Consider the following 17,785-nt stretch of genomic DNA (forward strand, 5'->3'; position numbering starts at 1 on the left):
ATTTCCTTGTGCACAGAAATGAATGACAAATGGATTCCTCTGTGTGGCGGCTCTGTGCAGTGAGTTCAACCAGTGCTGTGGAGCCATTTGAACACATGCAAATGGAAGTAAATAGGTTTCAGATTATGCATGTGTAGCTTTTGTGTATGGGAATGCGCTAGTGCAGGCGTGTGCATGAGTAATGAATAAGATCCTAGCACATCACAACCAAGTTCCTCTAATGCACTCCCTGTAGACCAGAAGAAATAAACAGATAAAGATGAAGTGGATGTGAAAGCAATGGCAAAGTGAAAAAAAAGAGGGGGGGGGCAAGAGTGAGTGAGTGACTGAGAGAGAGAGAGAGAGGGCAGGAGGAGAGGAGGGAGGGAGTTTTCAGGATTGTTATTGGAGCCGTAGAAGTCATTTCTGACTTAAAGAGTTCCAGATGTGAGCCAGCCCCTGGGAAAGAGTAACAGTCAGAGAGACGGAGAGGAATCAACCGAGAGGGAGGAGGATTTATCGGACTCTGCCCTTCCATATGATCAGTAAAGTCTACTTCCTGGTACTGAAAAAAAAAAGTGGATCTTTTTTGCTTTTGGGTGCGTGGATGGTTTTGGTGGCTGGGGGAATCACTGCAGAGGTGGGGATGAGTGAAGAGAGTAAGGGTTTAGGGTGTGGGGTGTCAGGTGGTAAGGTGGTAGAGGGGTATGTGGCTTGCAAAGCCCAGTCTTGGGGCTATAAAAAGCTAGGGTGGTCAGAATAAGGGCCTGTTGTTATTACATAAACACACACTCACTGGTCTTTCTCAAAACCAATGACTAAATCACCAAAATAGACCAGTCAAAACCCAACCAAAGACATCTGGTGAAATACTGGAACAAAAGCTGCTCTTTAACTTGTTTTGCAATGAAATATCTCTCCAAGGCACAGCTCTTTGTGTTTTTAAAATGTTTAATATGAAATATAAGGTGATACTGCATGCATTTGTGCAAGTTAGAGACATTTATTGCTGAGTGTCACTTTGTAGCAGCATTTAGATATTCTCCACATGCATCCCATGTGAGGAGCTCCTGCACGATAACGTCTTAATTCAGATCAGTCGCAAATATGCAGCCTTTTAGTAATGGCTACCTCCAGTTACTCTCTCTCTCTCTCCCTCTTTATGTTGTATATGACCATGAATGTGTGAATATGCCGAGCTTCCTCAGCATTTGTTTTCACTCCCTCTGCGTTGGACTAAGCTGCACGATCACACAACAAAAGGCTATTGTCCTGCAGTTAAAAGCGGTGCTCCAGGGAGCTGGTAGTGGGCCACAGACAAAGGCTGGTTACATTGTCCCAACACAAGCCCATGAATCAAGCCAACACTGGACTGCCAAAACAGCCTTGGAAAAATGAGTGCTGCGAGTCTACTAGGGTGTGACAAAGAGGGACGGGGAAGAGAGTTGATAGACGAGGGATGTTGGGGTGGAGGAAGCGAATGTGCAGGCAGCAGGACGCACAGCTGGAGCTGGAGGAGAGCGGAGGGAGGGTGATATATGTGGGGATGGCAGTGGGTAAGAGGGATCTGTCCTACAGTAGAGAAGAAATAAGGAAATGGAGGGAGGGGAGGATTTTAGAAGAGCGTAGCCAACACAGTGGGAGGATGAGAGGTGAAGTCAGCACAAACTGAGAGTTAAGTCAACAGACAAGCCTCCTGCCTGTGCTCTAAAGGCTTGACGCACCCCCAAATCACAACAGCAGAGCAGGAGGGACATGTGCGGATGCAATCTTGCAACTGGCCAATGATGAGAACAAAACTACAATCTGGCCGTTGATCATAGTATCCAGCAGTCATTTTGCATGATGCAACCTTGGTCTGAGAAAAAGAAATACTGTATTTGTATGTATGACATGTCCCTGCTCTGTTTTTTTCCGATGCCGACAGGTCAAATTAGCAATGAATCCATCAAATGCTCATGCACAAAGAGCTGCTATTGAATCCAACAGCCGGACACATTTCACCTTTTCCACACTGTGAGGGAGTGGAAAGTGGTGACCAGCACTCTGGAAGGAGAGTGTGACAGAAAAAGTTTGGGAAGGAGTTTGACATTATTACCACACAGAAAACCGTACACTGAGAGCAAATGCACTCAAAGAAATAGTGAAAATGTATTTACCATTGGCGTTCTTCCCGCAGATCAGGTGTTCATAGTGCTGCAGGACGCCCCACAGCTCCGCGTCATTGTTCACAACCCCCTCCAGGGCCTCTGCACTCACTGGGGCGAATGTTGACCCTGAATCCGGCCCTGGGTGACCCCTCTCGGCCATCAGCACACGGGCTCCTATCTCCTCCACCAGGGCCTCCATGCACGCGGTCAGGCATATCGACGCATACTCGTGGATGCGCACGGAGATGCGCGTATCCACCATCCAGCGGAAGAAGCGTCCCACGGAGAAGGAGAGGCCACAGCGAGCCGACTTGCCCTTCCTCAGCAGCTCCCCTGCACTCATGCTGTACATGGAGATTGCCTTGACCGTAGCCGAGACGCAGTGGTCGGCCAGAGCCCAGCTGAGCACGAGCCTCATGGCACTCTGCACCTCAAAGCGCGTGCAGCGGCAGTGCATGACGCTGAGCCGCTGAGCCTCCCTGGAGATGCGGATCAGAGCCCTGCGGAGAAGAATGGACAGCCGCCTCACGGCCTCCGGGGAGAACACAGGTGGGAGCCCCCCTTTAACGCTCCCACTCTCGGCCACTTTTCGCAGCACCTTGGCCACCTCCTCTTCGGTCCAGGGGAACTCTTCCAAGTCAGGTAAGCGGGGGCACTTCGAGAAGATGTCCTCAGGATCTTCGGGAAGGACAGTGTTGACCGTGTCCCAGCTGTTGTTCCTGCTGTTCATGGAGCCGGAAAAGTACCACCAGTTGCCCCGATGAGGGGCCGTCATGAAGGCCTGGGAGTTGGACTTGGAAGAGGACAGGCTGAGGGATTTGCACGAGTCCCCCGCGCCGTACCCCGAGTCCAGCGTAAGGTCCTCCAGGGTTTTCATGTGGACATTGCTCAAACCAGCCATTATAATTCTTAAATGACTTCGAAATGGAGTGTTTAGGAAAAGGGATAAACCTTGGAGACGGTTTACCTGCAGGTTAGAAGAAAAAAAAAAAGCAGCGAAACTCCCCGCTGAGCTGGACGAACTGGTTACGCAGCACAACACTTGACAGCCATGCTGCTATAGAGTTCAGTGCGGGACAGCGAGATAACAACTAGGCTATACTCAAGATGATGACAACAACTTCAAAGCAAATTGAACATAAGCAAAGGTGCTCTTCCGTTTTCACACGGAGAAGCCACTGCGCCTCACCTTTCCCCGGACGGCGCAGGGATTTAAACTTCCCTCCAGTGTCCACAGTCTTTTCAAACTCGACGAACTGTCTCCTCGCTTACAGGAAGAAGAAAAAAAAAGCCCGACCCGTGCTGATTTATTCAAACAATTCCGGAGTAGCCACTCGACACACACAAACAGCTTCGTTTTAACCCAGCAGAAGTGTATCGCGCCTACACCTCCTCTCTCTCTCTCTCCCTCACGGTACTCACTCAGGATCAGCCTGTAGAATACACTCAGCTACAGATGTGAGAGAGGCGGAACCACCACTGAGTGACATTACGGAAGCAGCTCGAGAACCAACCAGGAAAAGGCAGAATTTCACGGCAGCCAATCAGGACCCACCAAAGATTTTGCCTGATTTCTAAAGATGAGAAGTTTGTTTTGAGAATTTAACACATTTCCTCAACATGTGTGACCTTTTTATTCTACTTAGGCTGTTTATCAGTACAATTTTATGAGCCTACACTTTATATTTATTTATCGATTTCACCTCAAAAAATAGATTCAGTTTGCTATTTTACTAATAAACGATTGTTAGTTTACAATTCGCCCATGGTCAATATGTGGCTAGATGTTCGTCATAGCTACAATATGAATGTGTTAGGTAACATTTTTCTAGCTTGTTACCTACAATAAAACTGCCTTCAAAGCAGACTTCAATTATCTCATCAAGTTTACTCAGGGGAACTTGGCTGGCTGCCTGCACATGAGCTCATCTCTCACCTCCAGCCTCTTACTGAAATTGAATCTGTAAAGCTCTTGGTGATTTTGTAAGAGGTGGAGGTGTTTACATTAAATTGATGAGGCTTTGGTTTTTTACTGAAATTGTTTAAAAAGATTATTCAGGGCAACGGAGGAAAAAGGTCCAGTTTATAGCACAAACATTGTCATGATTTGGTCTTATTTAGTTTTGTATTTCAGCGTTTAGGTTTCCATGTTTTAATTTCTCCTGTTTATCCTAGTGTTGCTTGTTTCCCTTGTGTGTTTTTGTTTCATAGTTTAGTCTTTAGTGCTTCGTGTGTTATTTTGTAACTTTGTACCCTAGTGTTTCTTTATGTTCTAGTGTGTTTTTGTTACTTTCTTTACTTTTGCTACTTACTTTCTTACTTTTTAAATATATTTAGTTAATTCTGCACGTGGGTCCAGTTCCTTGTTTTCCCCCTGAATGTGACAGACATACTATTTTAATTTATTTTATTTCAACTGACAAATAGTGCACTGGCTTGTATGATTTGCACGCACTGCGTGACTTTGGGCTCATTCGGCACCAGTTCAGTGGAGGAAACACCAATAAAGTGGTCCCTCTTGCTGTCAAAACAAAGTTTGTGCAAATCCTCTTGCAAAACTACAGTTTTCAATCATTGTGCAGCCTTGTTTGTTGTTTTTGGTTAGGTGCGGTAACATGCTTGAGGTCACATAAAGCAAACATGTTGAAGAGGTCTGTGACTACCTGCTTGTCATCACTCTGCACTCACATAGACAGGTAGGGTGTGTCCACACTGAAGTTCAACCTATTACATAATAGTTTTAGGGCAGAGCACTTAGCCTGCATGCCTGTGTGATGTAACACATGGTGAAAGTGGCTGTATGAATGCTTTCTTTCACATCAATAGGCCTAGATGTTACAGGACATGCTATACTTAAAGTGGAAAACATGACACTTGAACACACAGAGAACATGGTCCATGAATCAAGCTGTCATGGGAACAACGTAAGTCAACCTTTGAGTCCTGTCTAGTTAACCTCCCCAGCTTTGCACCATTAGTCAAAGTTTCTCTAAATTAGTTCAGAAAACACGCAGAGGGGAAAAAGAGATCACAGGAGGTTGGCACTTGCTTCATCCAGACCTCATGTAGCTGTGATGTGGACAGTGCTTACCTCATGGCTTCTCTGTGTGCGTGCAGGCTCAGCGCAAAAATAAAGCCAGCACACCACCCAGAGCAAAATAACGCAGGAGGGGATCAAAAACTATGAACACAAAAACTCTGCAAATGATTACATGTGTTCCCCAAAACACGCCAGCTCTGTTGGAGTTAAACATCTTAGTTTCACAATGTTTCTCTCCTCTCTGCATTGGTCTGAAAACACAACAAAAGTGGTATTCAGTTTTACTCAGAATGGGTAACTGAATGATGATTTCAGCAAAAGAGAATAAAAACAGAGTGAGGGTTGTAGAGGGTTTGCACACTATCATTTTTACTTATCTGATCATTTTAACCTAAAATAAAAGTGTCTCAGAGTCTGATCAATCTGAGCAAAGACATTTTTCAAAGTTATTTTTATTTATAATTTGGCTGATTATAATATATTTTTTTAAAGCTCAAGAAATAGGTTGACTGACTGAGTATTTGTTTTTTATGGATCTTCAGAAAAATATGAGTTTAAATTCATAAAATCTGTATCAAGTCACCTAAATGACATGATCATAATGATCCACATACCCACATGTGATGGAAACAGATGAATTGTTTGCATGAAGGAAGTGAAACCAAACGCTGTCTTTCTTCATTGTTGTGTGTGGGAAGGGGATTTTTGTAATTGCATTCATACTGCCCTCAATCAACCCACCCCCATTCACTATATGAAATTTGTTCTTTTATTCTGTATGTTATAAGCCATTTAAATACACTTAACTGCCACAGGTAGTATGTAGAAAAGGGTGTAGCACCACCATGTGGTCAGATATGGAATTACTTTCTCTAGATGCCAACATCTCAAAAAAGGCAATAAAGTACAAATAAATAAAAAATACACATCTGAAAAAAATATCTGGACGTAAGCATAAAATTTTATTTGCAAAAACCAACAAATCAAAATAAGAGTACAATACATTCTTAAAACCTTTTCTCTACAAAACAATTTCACAGAAATTACCTTGGAATGTATATTCCTATTTTTCACTTGTATGTCTCATATATATAGCCTTGTATCTAATGTGTGTCTTTTCGTCTTTAAATAATCCCATGTCAGTGTTAAATGTCGTACAGTATAGACCCTTTTCCTGTAGAAGAAAGGATCTTGGAGGGTAATTTGACAATCATATAGTCAATAACAGATCATTACGCTCATCTATATATACTGTATGTGGCCAGCAGAAAGCCTTCCAGCCAACCTCCATCAATATAAGTACCATCTTGTATAAACAGAGGCATTAAGAGTCGGGCCTCCAGCCAGACTAATGGGCGGGAGGTGGGGTCCTGCTGGACTGCAGCTGCCATTGTGTCTCCATCACACCTCCTGGTTTCACTCAGTAGTCATTAGTACCATCTCTGCTTATCACTCCAAAGGGACAAATGGCCTGTAAAGACCACACCTGCTTTAAATGTAAAACAACAAACACACTGACACGCCTGTAATCATTTGAGAGAACCATATTTCCTTCCCTTACAGTGTTTCTGAATGTACAGTGACTTAACAGCCTGCTGATAAATAACTTTGTATTTATGCCTGTACCTGCACTCTTCTGTCTTTAGAGTAGTTTACAAACTGCCTGCAGCCAAACCCTGATAAAGGCACACATTTGTGAAAACAGCCATGCCTTGCCGCATTGTGTCCGACACTCGGACAGGTCTCCGTTCTGTTGGAGCTTTATATCATCTAAAAAAAAAAAAGTGTTAATGTTTCAATGGGTGAGCCTTCACCATCTATATGAGAGATAGAGTTTTAATCCCTCAACTCCCAATATTTCAAATGCTTTACTCAGCTCAGAGAATGATTTAAACAAAAGCATAATGCAGAATCAAACACCAGCAAGATTTGTTTTTGTCCTTTAACAGTTTCTTGTTCCAGTTGACAATGAGGTTTGAGATCTGGAGAGAATGGAGGATTCTGTCCGTTGAGTAAAAATGTGTAAAATTCAGTGTTTTAGAACCAGAAATAGCAACCCAAATGTTGGTGCACCCATATTCAGTCAGGACAAATAAGAACCCTTTATAAATAACCAACAGCAGACATGCTTCAGTTAAAACAAATAAAATCAATCAAGTCATAACCAATAGGTAGCATTATTATGGGTGTGGTATGTAAAACTGATGTCATAAAAGCAGCAGGGCTATGCATAATATTTAGAACACATTGAAATGATAAATTAATTGAAGATAACTACAATAGAGGGGGGAGACCAAAATGTATGTATTTATCGTTATTTCTTTGGAAAAGGGCTATTCTGAATTTTCAAAAAATTGTTTTTGTTTCATAAAATCAGGCAGCAGGAACGCTTCAGCACCTGGTGTTCAATTGTATCCGACAGGTAGTAGTTGACTTATAAAGAAGTTTTGTTTTATTTACCAAATACAGCATTTTTTTTCTCTACTCAAGCTACGTCACCATGTCTGCGTCTATCTGAATAGCATGTTGACACACATTCTGTTAGGCTCTCGTGTGAGAGCGAGTTACAAAAAAAAAAAATGAAGAACTTAGGTTGTGTTCACATCTCCTTGTTAGAAAAAAAAAAGGTGCTTCCTGTCGTTGTAAGCACACACAAGCAGCAACACGCCCACATACACTTGTATATATATTTACATACACATACACTCACACACTCGCCCGCACACACACACACACACATACGCAAACTCACACACTCAGAAAAAGAAACGGCTGCTTTCCAGTCTGTCTGAAAACATTGCACCAGAAAAGGACAGAGAGAAAGAGAACAAAAATAACTCTCTTCTCTCTGAACGGTAGTTCAGTCAGTGAGGCAAAGTGATGACTCAGGTCCTTCTGCCTTTACAGCTCCTCAGATTTGGACTCTGTCTCCTTGCAGAAGCGTACAAAAGTGGCTGATAGCAAAACAGAGGTGCTCCTAAACAGAGCCTGTTTTTTTGTTCTTTACAAAAAAAAGCAGAGTTCAGGCAGTGAGCGAGCTCCTACAGGTCTCTCTCTCACACACATGGTGGATCTGCATCCCCAGTTTTTGCAGGTTCAGATTCCTTTAACCAGCCAGGGAAGGGGAGGCTATCCTTTGGGAGTTTTTTTGTTCTGAGCGTTCCACATGCCCCGCTTGGAGTGATAGTAGTGAAAGAAGTTCCTCAAACGTAGTCTCTCTACCTCCAAACCATTCTGTAGTACCCTGGAGGGGGAGACACACAGGGTTATAACCGGGCTCTTTTTATAATGCACTAAAAAAAAGCTCTGAGCTGGTTGTGTCATTGTTTTCTAATGGGGAGATCCCACTGAGCCCTACACTAGAAGAAGCACAACCAATGAGATAACGGCTGTATATGACATAGAGATACAAAGAGATACAAAGAGGAAGAGGGAGAAGAGATGTAGTAAGGTTGCCCTGGACTACCCTACAGTGAGTAAAGAGCATGTTTTTAATCATCCAAAGGCAACTTTCCAAGAAATTACAAGATGTATTTTTTCTGATCTTGCAACAACCATAAGTGTTCATATTCACTAAACAAAAATAATTGTTTTTGTGCTTTAGTCAAATAAAAGTCATAAATTGTCCTTCTCAGAGATCTCATTCATCTCAGTTTAATTAATATTATTTAAAAGCTCTTAAAATGCTATGGGAAAGAATAAGTACCGGTAAGCTATTATTATTATTATTATTATTATTATTTTATTTTTTCCAATTCAATATATTCTGGAATGGATTTTATGAGTTGTAATGAAGCCCACCTCCTGTTGGGGCACTGTTTTTTTTTTATTAGGTGATGCAGAACAATACAAGACAAGTGAGGGGCATGACAAGAGCAAAAGTATATAGGAGACAGGGGAGACACGACGATACAATGCACAGCATAGACAGAGACAAAGCAGGCAAGCAGGGAGTAATAATAACGTTTCGCAATTTTGTATGTTGAGGGCCCTGCTTGTGTATGTGTGTGTATGTGTGTGTGTGTGTGTGTGTGTGTGTGTGTGTGTGTAATTCGAGTGTATGCTTGTATTTTTTATTTTTATTTTTATTTTTATTATTATTATTATTTTTTCCCTTCCTCTATACCCCTATTCCTGTTTTTGTCCTTCATTCCTTCATTCCATTTTTCTTTTCTTTCTTTTTTCTTTTTTCTCCTTCTCCTCCTTTTTCTTCTTTCCCCTTTCCTCCCCCTCTTTCTTTCTATATATATTATCTTTTTTTTTTTACTTCAGTCATTGTGTGATGCAGGGGTGCCCCTGTCTCAGCTGCCCCCATACCCTGCGGAGGGGGCCAGCTGATAGGGTCGCCTACTGCTGACTTCTCATCAGGGGTGCCCCTGTCTGCCGGTAAGCTATTATGTTGCAACACCTCCTGCACTATCTGGGTTAAGGCAGCAAACTGAGAGGTGGTACAATCTGAAAAGGAGAACAAGAAGATTTGCATGTCACAATAGCTCAAGCAGTAAATGAGAAAACGCCTGTTTTCAAACCAATAATCATTTCCAGACTACTTCTGTTTTTTTTCTCTTAGTAATGCTATTATTTTCCTATGCTTGTGTTGTATTTGCATTGAGTGTTTGAAGAAGTATCTACCCACATCGTTTTAAAAGAAGACATTTACAAACACTTGTGGTTGCAGAGTCTCAATCTAGAAACAATACAAATCACATTACATCAGAAAAGCAACAGTATATAATATTTAACAGCTATTTCAAAAGTGACCATGGAGGTGAGGCGACATCTCTTTGACACACGCTCAACAAAGGATCTGTATAACCTTTCTCTTGCATCCATCGCAGGATTTTTTCTTGTTAGTTTGTTACTGAGTTACCTGTCCAGAAGCTCCCAGTCCTCTCCTCCCCAGCGGTCCTTGAATTCCTCTGTGTTCATCCCCCCGATCTTATCGAAGTCGGACTTATAGATCCCAAACAAGCCAAAGCCGTTCACCTCCCAGTAACCTGCAGAGAGAACAAAAAGTGAGCAACCGTTTGTCCACATGGCATTTTATTGCATCCAGAGTTTTTTTTAATAAATGAGAAAGTCTGATGCCTGGAAAGTGCTTTGATGCAAATGCACTTATTGTGCATGTAAACTGAAAACCTTCATTGTGTTGTCTCTTACTGGGGAATGAGTTTGAGTGATGAGCCAGTATATACACTTGGAAACGATATAAATAAATGAGTGATTGTTCAAGTGTCTTCCCGCATGTGTGTTTGTGTATTTGTGAGTTACCGTCAGGCTCCAGTGGGGAACTGCCGCAGCCGAGTCTCATGACAATAGGAGCGAAAGCGAGTCGGCCCTCCACACAGTGCTTCCTGATGCTTTCCAAGATGTTGAGAGGGAAGTGGATGTGCAGATCACACAGGAACACAATGCTGTGACTATCCTGCAAGGGGAAACACAAACAAACCCACATGAACACAGCCATTCCATGTAAATAATCACTAAATCTTTCCCATGCCTGAGAGAAAGCAAGGTCTGTTTTGATGATTCTGTGTATAAGCCAGATGTGAGCTGATGTTCACACACGCCTTCAAATGGGATTTTTAGGATTAAAGAAAGTAAAGACCGGGCTGTGTCTTCACTTCCAGAGCCTGCAGGTCATTCAGACATGAGTGACAGCCCCGTCATCTCCCCATGACAGCACTGACACTCAACTGCGGGATCAACGTCTGTCCAACTTTCCAGCTGCGTGTGTATGACAAAGGGAGAGCTGGCGTTAGGGCACATGCACACAGATAACCTGTGAGAAGGAATAGATGCGACAGCTATGGCATAAGCATGACAGAGGCAATGCAGCAAACTGTCTGAGCGATTCCCCATCGCCCACAGCTGGGCTCTGCGGGAGAGGGCGAAGGGAAGCAGGAGGAGGCTCGGAGATGAGGGGCGAGGATCTGCAGCCCGTGACAGACTGGCCTAGATGTGATGTATTCATTATGCATGAGTGTTCTTTCTGCCTGTCCATCAGCCAGTAAAGGTCATGTGGTCTGTGTGTGGCTGACCTTCAGTGAGTGTCTTTATTTTTTTCTCCACGCTGCCAGCTCACATATTGTTTGTTTCTCTAACCTCGATAGTGTCCACTCCGATTTGAAGTCCCGCTGAGCGCTCAAAGTTCCCCTCTCTCCTTAGGTATTCATATCTGTCAAAGCAAACAGAAAGCAAACGTCACTAAGTCTTTAAAATATTCTATAACTTTTCCAAAATGTGTTTGAAGTCGTATCACATACACACCTTGGCACGCTGCTGTCTCGGAGCGCCTGCTCCACATCCATGTCTTCGCTCTCAAAGTCGACGATAATGATGCTGAAGTTGTCGTCCTTGGTCTGGCGATGAAGGTTCTCCATGTCAGATATAAACTGCTGTACCCAGCGGGCCTGGTTTTTCACTGAGGGAGAGTAGAAACAAAGGGAAAATGTACAAATGTAAAAATTAACTGGATATTAAGAAAATAAAGCCTGAACACTTTTGAAACAAACAATGGGTTGTTCCATTTTAATGGTATAAAATAAGTTGTAGAACGGTTTTCAGATTTCTAAGTTTACGAAAAGGTTTTAAGCAGATTTGAAGTTTTTAAAGTGAACATTAGGTGGCTGACAGATGATTCTGTTCATGGATTAACAGTAGCTCATGACAAAGTGTAAAGCTGCTGTGAGGACCTCTCTGTTCGTGTTGATATTTGTGACAAAGCAGTTTCATTTACCTCTTTGCTTAACTTGTCCTGTACATATGTAATTAATGTTTTCTGACAAAAAATCACATCCTTATGAATTTAAATGTCTAATGTGCAACTTCAAATGGATCTATGGCTTGAAAGAATCTAAAAGGTCTGTGTTTGCAGCCTGTAGTTAATCAACTGATCTGACACCTACCCCGCACCAGGGGAAACAAGCATATCAAATAATATAGAGTTATATATAGTATGGTGTTGTTTGTTTTTGTAGTTCATCTTTAGACAGGAGAATAAACTTCAGTGTGTTTCATAGCCACCTTAAAACTCCTCACATGAGCTCAAACAATACATTTTAGAAAGATTTCCAGGTTACCATTACAATCAGTTAAACACTGATTATTCTGTTTTCAAAGGTTTTATGAAAATGATTAGGTTTGCCTTTAAAAAAAAAAAAAGTTTGCAAACAGTTTGCAAAGTTCAAAAAGCAGGTAGCATACAGAGCATATTCCATTTCTTTTATTGACAAAATGTTGCTTCTTTGAACTACCTGGCACCACAAAGTGCACCATCACATCCCTCCTCCACTGCAGCATCACCGGCTGGCAGAGCAGAGGCTTAGCATAGGTGGTGCTCCAGGGGGTGGCTCCTAGCCGGACGGGGGACCTGGAGGAGGTAGGGGGCGGTGGTGTGGTGAGGGTGGACGTAGCAGCAGACGGGGCTGAAGCCGGCGCAGAGGCCGGTGCGGAGTCAGTGTTCTCGAAACTCTCCTCTCCTTGCCTGCCGCGGTGCAGCAGCAGGTAAATGTATTCTGACAGTCGCACCACGTTGCGGCCCCTCTCCATCAGCTCCAGCTCCACCAGGTAACGGTTCCCTCTGGCCGAGTCCCGCCGCTTCTCCACGTTGACGATACGCAGAAGGGTGTAGATCCTTGGGCAACGGACAGGAAACAAAGGTAAGAAAACAAAGACGGGTTCTCTGAAAAGTGACTGAGACAGAAACAAATTTCAGATCATTCACACAGCTGGATTAGCTGGTGTTTGACTGTCGGAAAACCTATTTAAATATGTAGCTTCTCATTATCTGTGGTGCTGTGAAGTCAGCGTGGTGTGATGTGGGGGGGAAATGCAAACAGAGAAAAGTTAATGGCCTCACTGCTTCACACAAAATAAAATAAAAACATCAAGGTTCATAAGCACGGCTGCAGAAAATACTCATCAGCACATAGTGGATGGCTAACATGAAGTCAATGAAGCAGTGCATGACCAGTGTGTTCTCAGGGAAAATTACTTCTTGCTTTACATAATGGTTAGCAGAGGAAACCGTAATTTGAATTCACAAGGTTGCAGGAAAACACAAGCCCTTACTTAGCCCCTCATTATTTTTACTTCCTTCCTGTTGTCCTTACCCGCCGTTTTTTTCGTTGAGCTTCTCCATGTACTGCGCCAGCACGTCCACCACCTCGCTCTCCGCCAGCTGCAGGTTACCGGACACATTGCAGCGCAGGTCGTTCCAGTCGGACCGCAACAGCTCAAAGTCCATCGGGTTCACCGAGAAGGTCCTTTGCCAGTTGATGCTTTCCTCTGCCCAGCCTGGCCGAGCCTCCACCTCCTCGTAGCTGTAGTCCGACATCTCACCCTCCTCTGGTTCTGGCTCAGTATCAGGATTAGTATCCTTCTCTAGATCTGCCGGGTTGGGATCTGGTTCTGGCTGCTGCTGGGACTCGGTGATTTCTGAGGTCCTGAGGTAAGAAGTGACCCGTGTTTGACCTTGGAGCGTGTTTTCTGTGGAGTTGAACCTTGGTAAGGTAACTTGAAGGGGATCCTGATTTAGGGAAAGTGGGGTAAGCGAGTCCCTTTTCCTGGGAAGATCGGTAGTCTTTAAATCTTGATGCAGCCCTTTCCTCCTGCTTTTGTCTGGATGTTTGGACTTCTGAACACTCTCATTCTGTATGTGGGTGCTTCCATTGTGTGGAAATGCCTTACCCTCTCTAGTGGGCGGATTGAGCCAGAGCTGAGGGTCACTAACAAGACTTTTACCTCCCCCTGCATGTCCTTTGGCACCTAGGTTGACCAGCCTTGTGGTTTTCCCAGTTTGGTACAGAAACACTCCTGGGAACACCTCTCTAGGGTGGCGTGATGCTCTCTCCTCCCTCCTCTCTCGCCGCTGCTCCCTCTCCCTCTCCCTGTCCTTCTCCCGCTCCTTGGCAGGTCGAGGCCTGGTGATGTAGATCTTATTCTCCTCCTTCTTCTCCTTCTTGTTAGCCAGGAGTTTGTTGTTGTTAACTTGGGGGTTGTTGCTGTGGGCGGAGTTGCTGAGGATCTGCTTGGCTCGGCTTGCAAGAGCAGAGAGAGAGGACTTTTTGGGGAAAAGGAGGGATGATTTCGTCAGTTTGGGCGAAGTCTCAGCTCCCTTCTCACCTGCGGCTTTCCTTCCGGGGCCCAGCTCTGCAGGACCAGTGCGGATCCAAGACAGGGAGCGACCCCTGACCATGCTGTCCATGTCAGGCTGAAGCCCCCTGTGTACGGTCTCTTCCTCTATTCCCCTCCTGGTTCCTTGTCTCATGTTTCCTCTTGTGTGATCTCTCCCCCAGTCTCTGTCCAGATCCCTACCATCTCTGTGAGGAAAGTGTCTCTTTTCTCGGCGGCGTATGATACTGTTTACTGCTCCCTCCTCCGCTTCATGAGGGTCCTCCTCTTCCTCCTCCTCCCCCTCTCTGCCAGCTGGTGTGGGTGCAGACTTGGAGAGCTGGTTGGAAGGGTTGGAGGTGTGGCTGGTCTGGCTGGGACGGAAAGGCTTTTTGGGCGGCTGTGTGCCAACAATCTCTGCTTCGTCCTCTGTGTCTATCACCTCCTCTTCCTCTAGAAAATCTGCAGACAACAAGGAGGCATGAGGGTCTGTACTGTATGTGTGTGTGTGTGTGTGTGTGTGTGTGTGTGTGTGTGTGTGTGTGTGTGTGTGTGTGTGTATACATGCACACATGAGTGTGAGTTTGATTGTTGGTAGTCACCATCTGGGTTGGGGAAGAAGAACGATCTATCATCTTCTTCTTCATCCATCTTCATATATTTGTAGAAACCAAACCTGGCGTCCACAACAAAAGACAACACACACATTAAACACACACCTAGACATACACAACTGCATGGATGATCAGAAGCTTGAATTGTCTGAATGTGCCTTTCAGCATAAAATAATTCATCTTTAGGAGAGATGTTGCATAAATCACTGCCATCAATTTTACAGACTTTTGAAGATTTTTTTTCTGCATAATCAAAGAACTAGCTCATAAACAGAAGACAGAGACAAATGTTCCCAAAGATTAAAAGAGATGAAAATGAGATAAAAACCAAAAATGTCCTTACTTTTCCAAGTAGATAGGGGACTCTCTGTAGAAACATTTGTTCTCTCGCTCCATGTGGGTCAGACGTGTGAAGTCGTTGGGGTAAACGAAGGAAAGATAGACCTAAAAAGAAGAAGTCAAAATGTCAATAAAAATGCCTTTCCCCCTAAAAATACTCATAATGGAGTTAAGTCATGCTGAAGTAATCATTAAATAGTAGATCAACACAAGCATTTAGATTAAATCATTAAATCATCATCATCAATCAAGTTATTTTGAAGCTTCCTGCTCATCATTTGTCTGTGCGGCTGCTGCAGTAACTTGTGTTGTCCTACAGGGGGAAGCAGAACTCAACACTACCTGCCAGCTCCTTCCTTTATGTGCTTTAATTCAAAGGGCGAGATTCACAAATTAGCACATATTTGGCTTCTCTGCTCATGTGCACTCCGTCCAGTTCAGCTAAATATTATGCTGACTCTGCAGGGAGATACTTGAAAGAGGGTATAAGTCTCTCGTCATAATTGGATGCACTTCAGATGACCCCAAAGTCTTATTTAAGCAGGAGCTCACTTTCTCATATACTGACACTAAAAAAAACATCATCAGTGTGGCAGGTCTTTTCAACTTCAGTAGAGGGAAGGTGATGAAGAGGTGACTTACAAATTGCAGGCCCTGGTATCTTGCGATTGGGAAATCTTTGACTACATAAGTTGGTGAGTAGAGACAGGCAGGAAGAACGTTTTCCAGCCGAGAGGGGTCGATCATAGGAGCTGAGGAGACAAAAAGAGATGGAAAAGGTGAATGTCTAAGTTAAGATACAAAAAAGAAATGTGTTTGGGTTTTTAGAAGGTTGGGAAATGATAAGTGCGAAGGAAAAGACACACAATGTGGAACACAGCTGCCAAGACGAAATGACAGTCTGAATACAGCTAAACTGACAACCAAGAGAGGCTGCAGGCCAGACCGTCAATCAGTCAGTCAGAGAAAATGACAGGCCTGAAAAGGAGGATGAGGACAGAAATAGGGGGCAGTGGGAAATGATGAGTGGCAGATTTACTGCTGTAAAAGGTGTCCCTGGGGTCCGGCTTCAGCATATCCGCTCCATGCTGCGTGATGCTGCCTCCCTCCAGACCCTGAGGCTGAGACTCCTCTGGGAGACGGATGTGACTGGCCAAGGTCTGTGGGATGTGGTCGACGCTGTTCATCTTCAGATTGGACTCGTCTGACAAATACAGACGCAGGGACACATATTAGGTGAGACAGGAATGATGCAGAAAATGTGTTTGCATTCACTTGCTTTTAACAATCTATGACTGAAACATTTTGGTTAGCTGTTGCAAGGTATATACATACTGTATTTGCACATGAATTGTCTCGCAGTCATCAAAAATACAGAACATGAAAATTTTAAGAAATGGTAAATGAATGAAATAGAGGCAGAGATAAGTAAACAAAAGAAGAAGAGGAGCGCAAAAACAAAAGCTGAAAAGAGGAAAAGTTGGAAGATAACAAATACAGAGCTGAGTCATAATTACAGCAATCGATAGCAGGGGAGGAGGAGGAGGGAGCATGTGTGATTAATGGCATGTCAGGAGGAATGCCTGATGGGAGGAATGCTTCATAATTAAGAGGGTGGTCAGCATCATTTCTATCCTCCAGAGGGAGGAGCATGCGCACACTTTCATTGTGTGTGTTCGCATGTGTGCGCGTGTGTGCGCGTGTGTGTTCTGGGGGCTGCTCAGGGTGATGTACAGGGAAAGCCTCTTCTTGAATAACAATAAGACATCTGTTGATCACATATCTTCCACGCTTTGCCAAGAGTAAGTAATCTTCTATGATCCTAAAATCCTCAAAACAAGCGAAAAACTGAGAAAACAGTGAACGTCTCCTTCCCTTTTTAAAAACAAAAAGTTTATTCCATCCTTGGAACAAATGTAACTGGGTTTTCAATTTTAAACACAACTGTACTGGAGAGTTATTTCAGCCTCATCCATGTGATTATTTTGAATTTCCTGATCTCTGGAGTAAATATCAGAGGTTGTGTGAAAAATCTGCATTATTTTAAACACCATAGATGGATTGTAAAACAAATGCAGTCTACCCATGTAGAAGATTCATTCCTGTTATTTCAAAGTGGAATTGTATCAAATATGTATGTCTGAACAGTTAAAAGAAAATAATAATAATTGCAGACTACAAGTAGTTGAGAGTATCTCATAAAGGGAGGAGTAGGAATGAAAGGGTGGAGGCAGAGATGAGAGGATGGTAATGATGGATTCAGACAGGTGACCTCATAAACCACAAGAAGTCCCTCTTCTCCCCTCAAATGGCTGGTCATAAACATGATGGCATACATTCCCCAGCGTACAACCCAGAGCTTTGCCCAAAGTTTCCACTCCACTCCTCATTCTCTCTGCCTTGCTCCTTGTTAGCAAGACTGAATCCGTGTGACACCCTGCTATTCTTGGAGCTACACAGGTTACACATCTAGGGAAGAGCTGCTGCTTTCATGTCTGCTATGAATGACATCTATAGAGAAAATATAAAGCCAGTTTGAGACCCTGTAG

General features: G+C 43.6%; 2 protein-coding genes across 2 annotated transcripts in view; both read right to left on the minus strand.

Annotated features, from left to right (window-relative positions):
* The window catches only part of abtb2b (ankyrin repeat and BTB (POZ) domain containing 2b), a 42,693-nt gene extending 39,145 nt beyond the window's left edge, over positions 1-3,548 (minus strand). Inside the window, exon 1 of the mRNA XM_020642876.3 lies at positions 2,139-3,548. Within this exon, the coding sequence (XP_020498532.1) occupies positions 2,139-3,030 (892 nt within the window). The 5' untranslated portion in view covers positions 3,031-3,548. The remainder of the gene's footprint in view (positions 1-2,138) is intronic.
* A 2,562-nt stretch (positions 3,549-6,110) lies between these two features.
* b4galnt4a (beta-1,4-N-acetyl-galactosaminyl transferase 4a) overlaps positions 6,111-17,785 on the minus strand; it is a 158,513-nt gene continuing 146,838 nt past the window's right edge. Inside the window, exons 10-20 of the mRNA XM_020641850.2 lie at positions 16,276-16,440; positions 15,879-15,988; positions 15,241-15,341; positions 14,886-14,959; positions 13,284-14,745; positions 12,426-12,805; positions 11,440-11,593; positions 11,275-11,347; positions 10,441-10,594; positions 10,040-10,166; positions 6,111-8,413 (exon numbers count right to left, since the gene is read on the minus strand). Of these exons, the coding sequence (XP_020497506.2) occupies positions 8,299-8,413; positions 10,040-10,166; positions 10,441-10,594; positions 11,275-11,347; positions 11,440-11,593; positions 12,426-12,805; positions 13,284-14,745; positions 14,886-14,959; positions 15,241-15,341; positions 15,879-15,988; positions 16,276-16,440 (2,915 nt within the window). The 3' untranslated portion in view covers positions 6,111-8,298. The remainder of the gene's footprint in view (positions 8,414-10,039; positions 10,167-10,440; positions 10,595-11,274; positions 11,348-11,439; positions 11,594-12,425; positions 12,806-13,283; positions 14,746-14,885; positions 14,960-15,240; positions 15,342-15,878; positions 15,989-16,275; positions 16,441-17,785) is intronic.

The sequence above is a fragment of the Labrus bergylta genome, chromosome 7, assembly GCF_963930695.1.
Source record: "Labrus bergylta chromosome 7, fLabBer1.1, whole genome shotgun sequence".
In the NCBI taxonomy this organism is placed as follows: domain Eukaryota; kingdom Metazoa; phylum Chordata; class Actinopteri; order Labriformes; family Labridae; genus Labrus; species Labrus bergylta.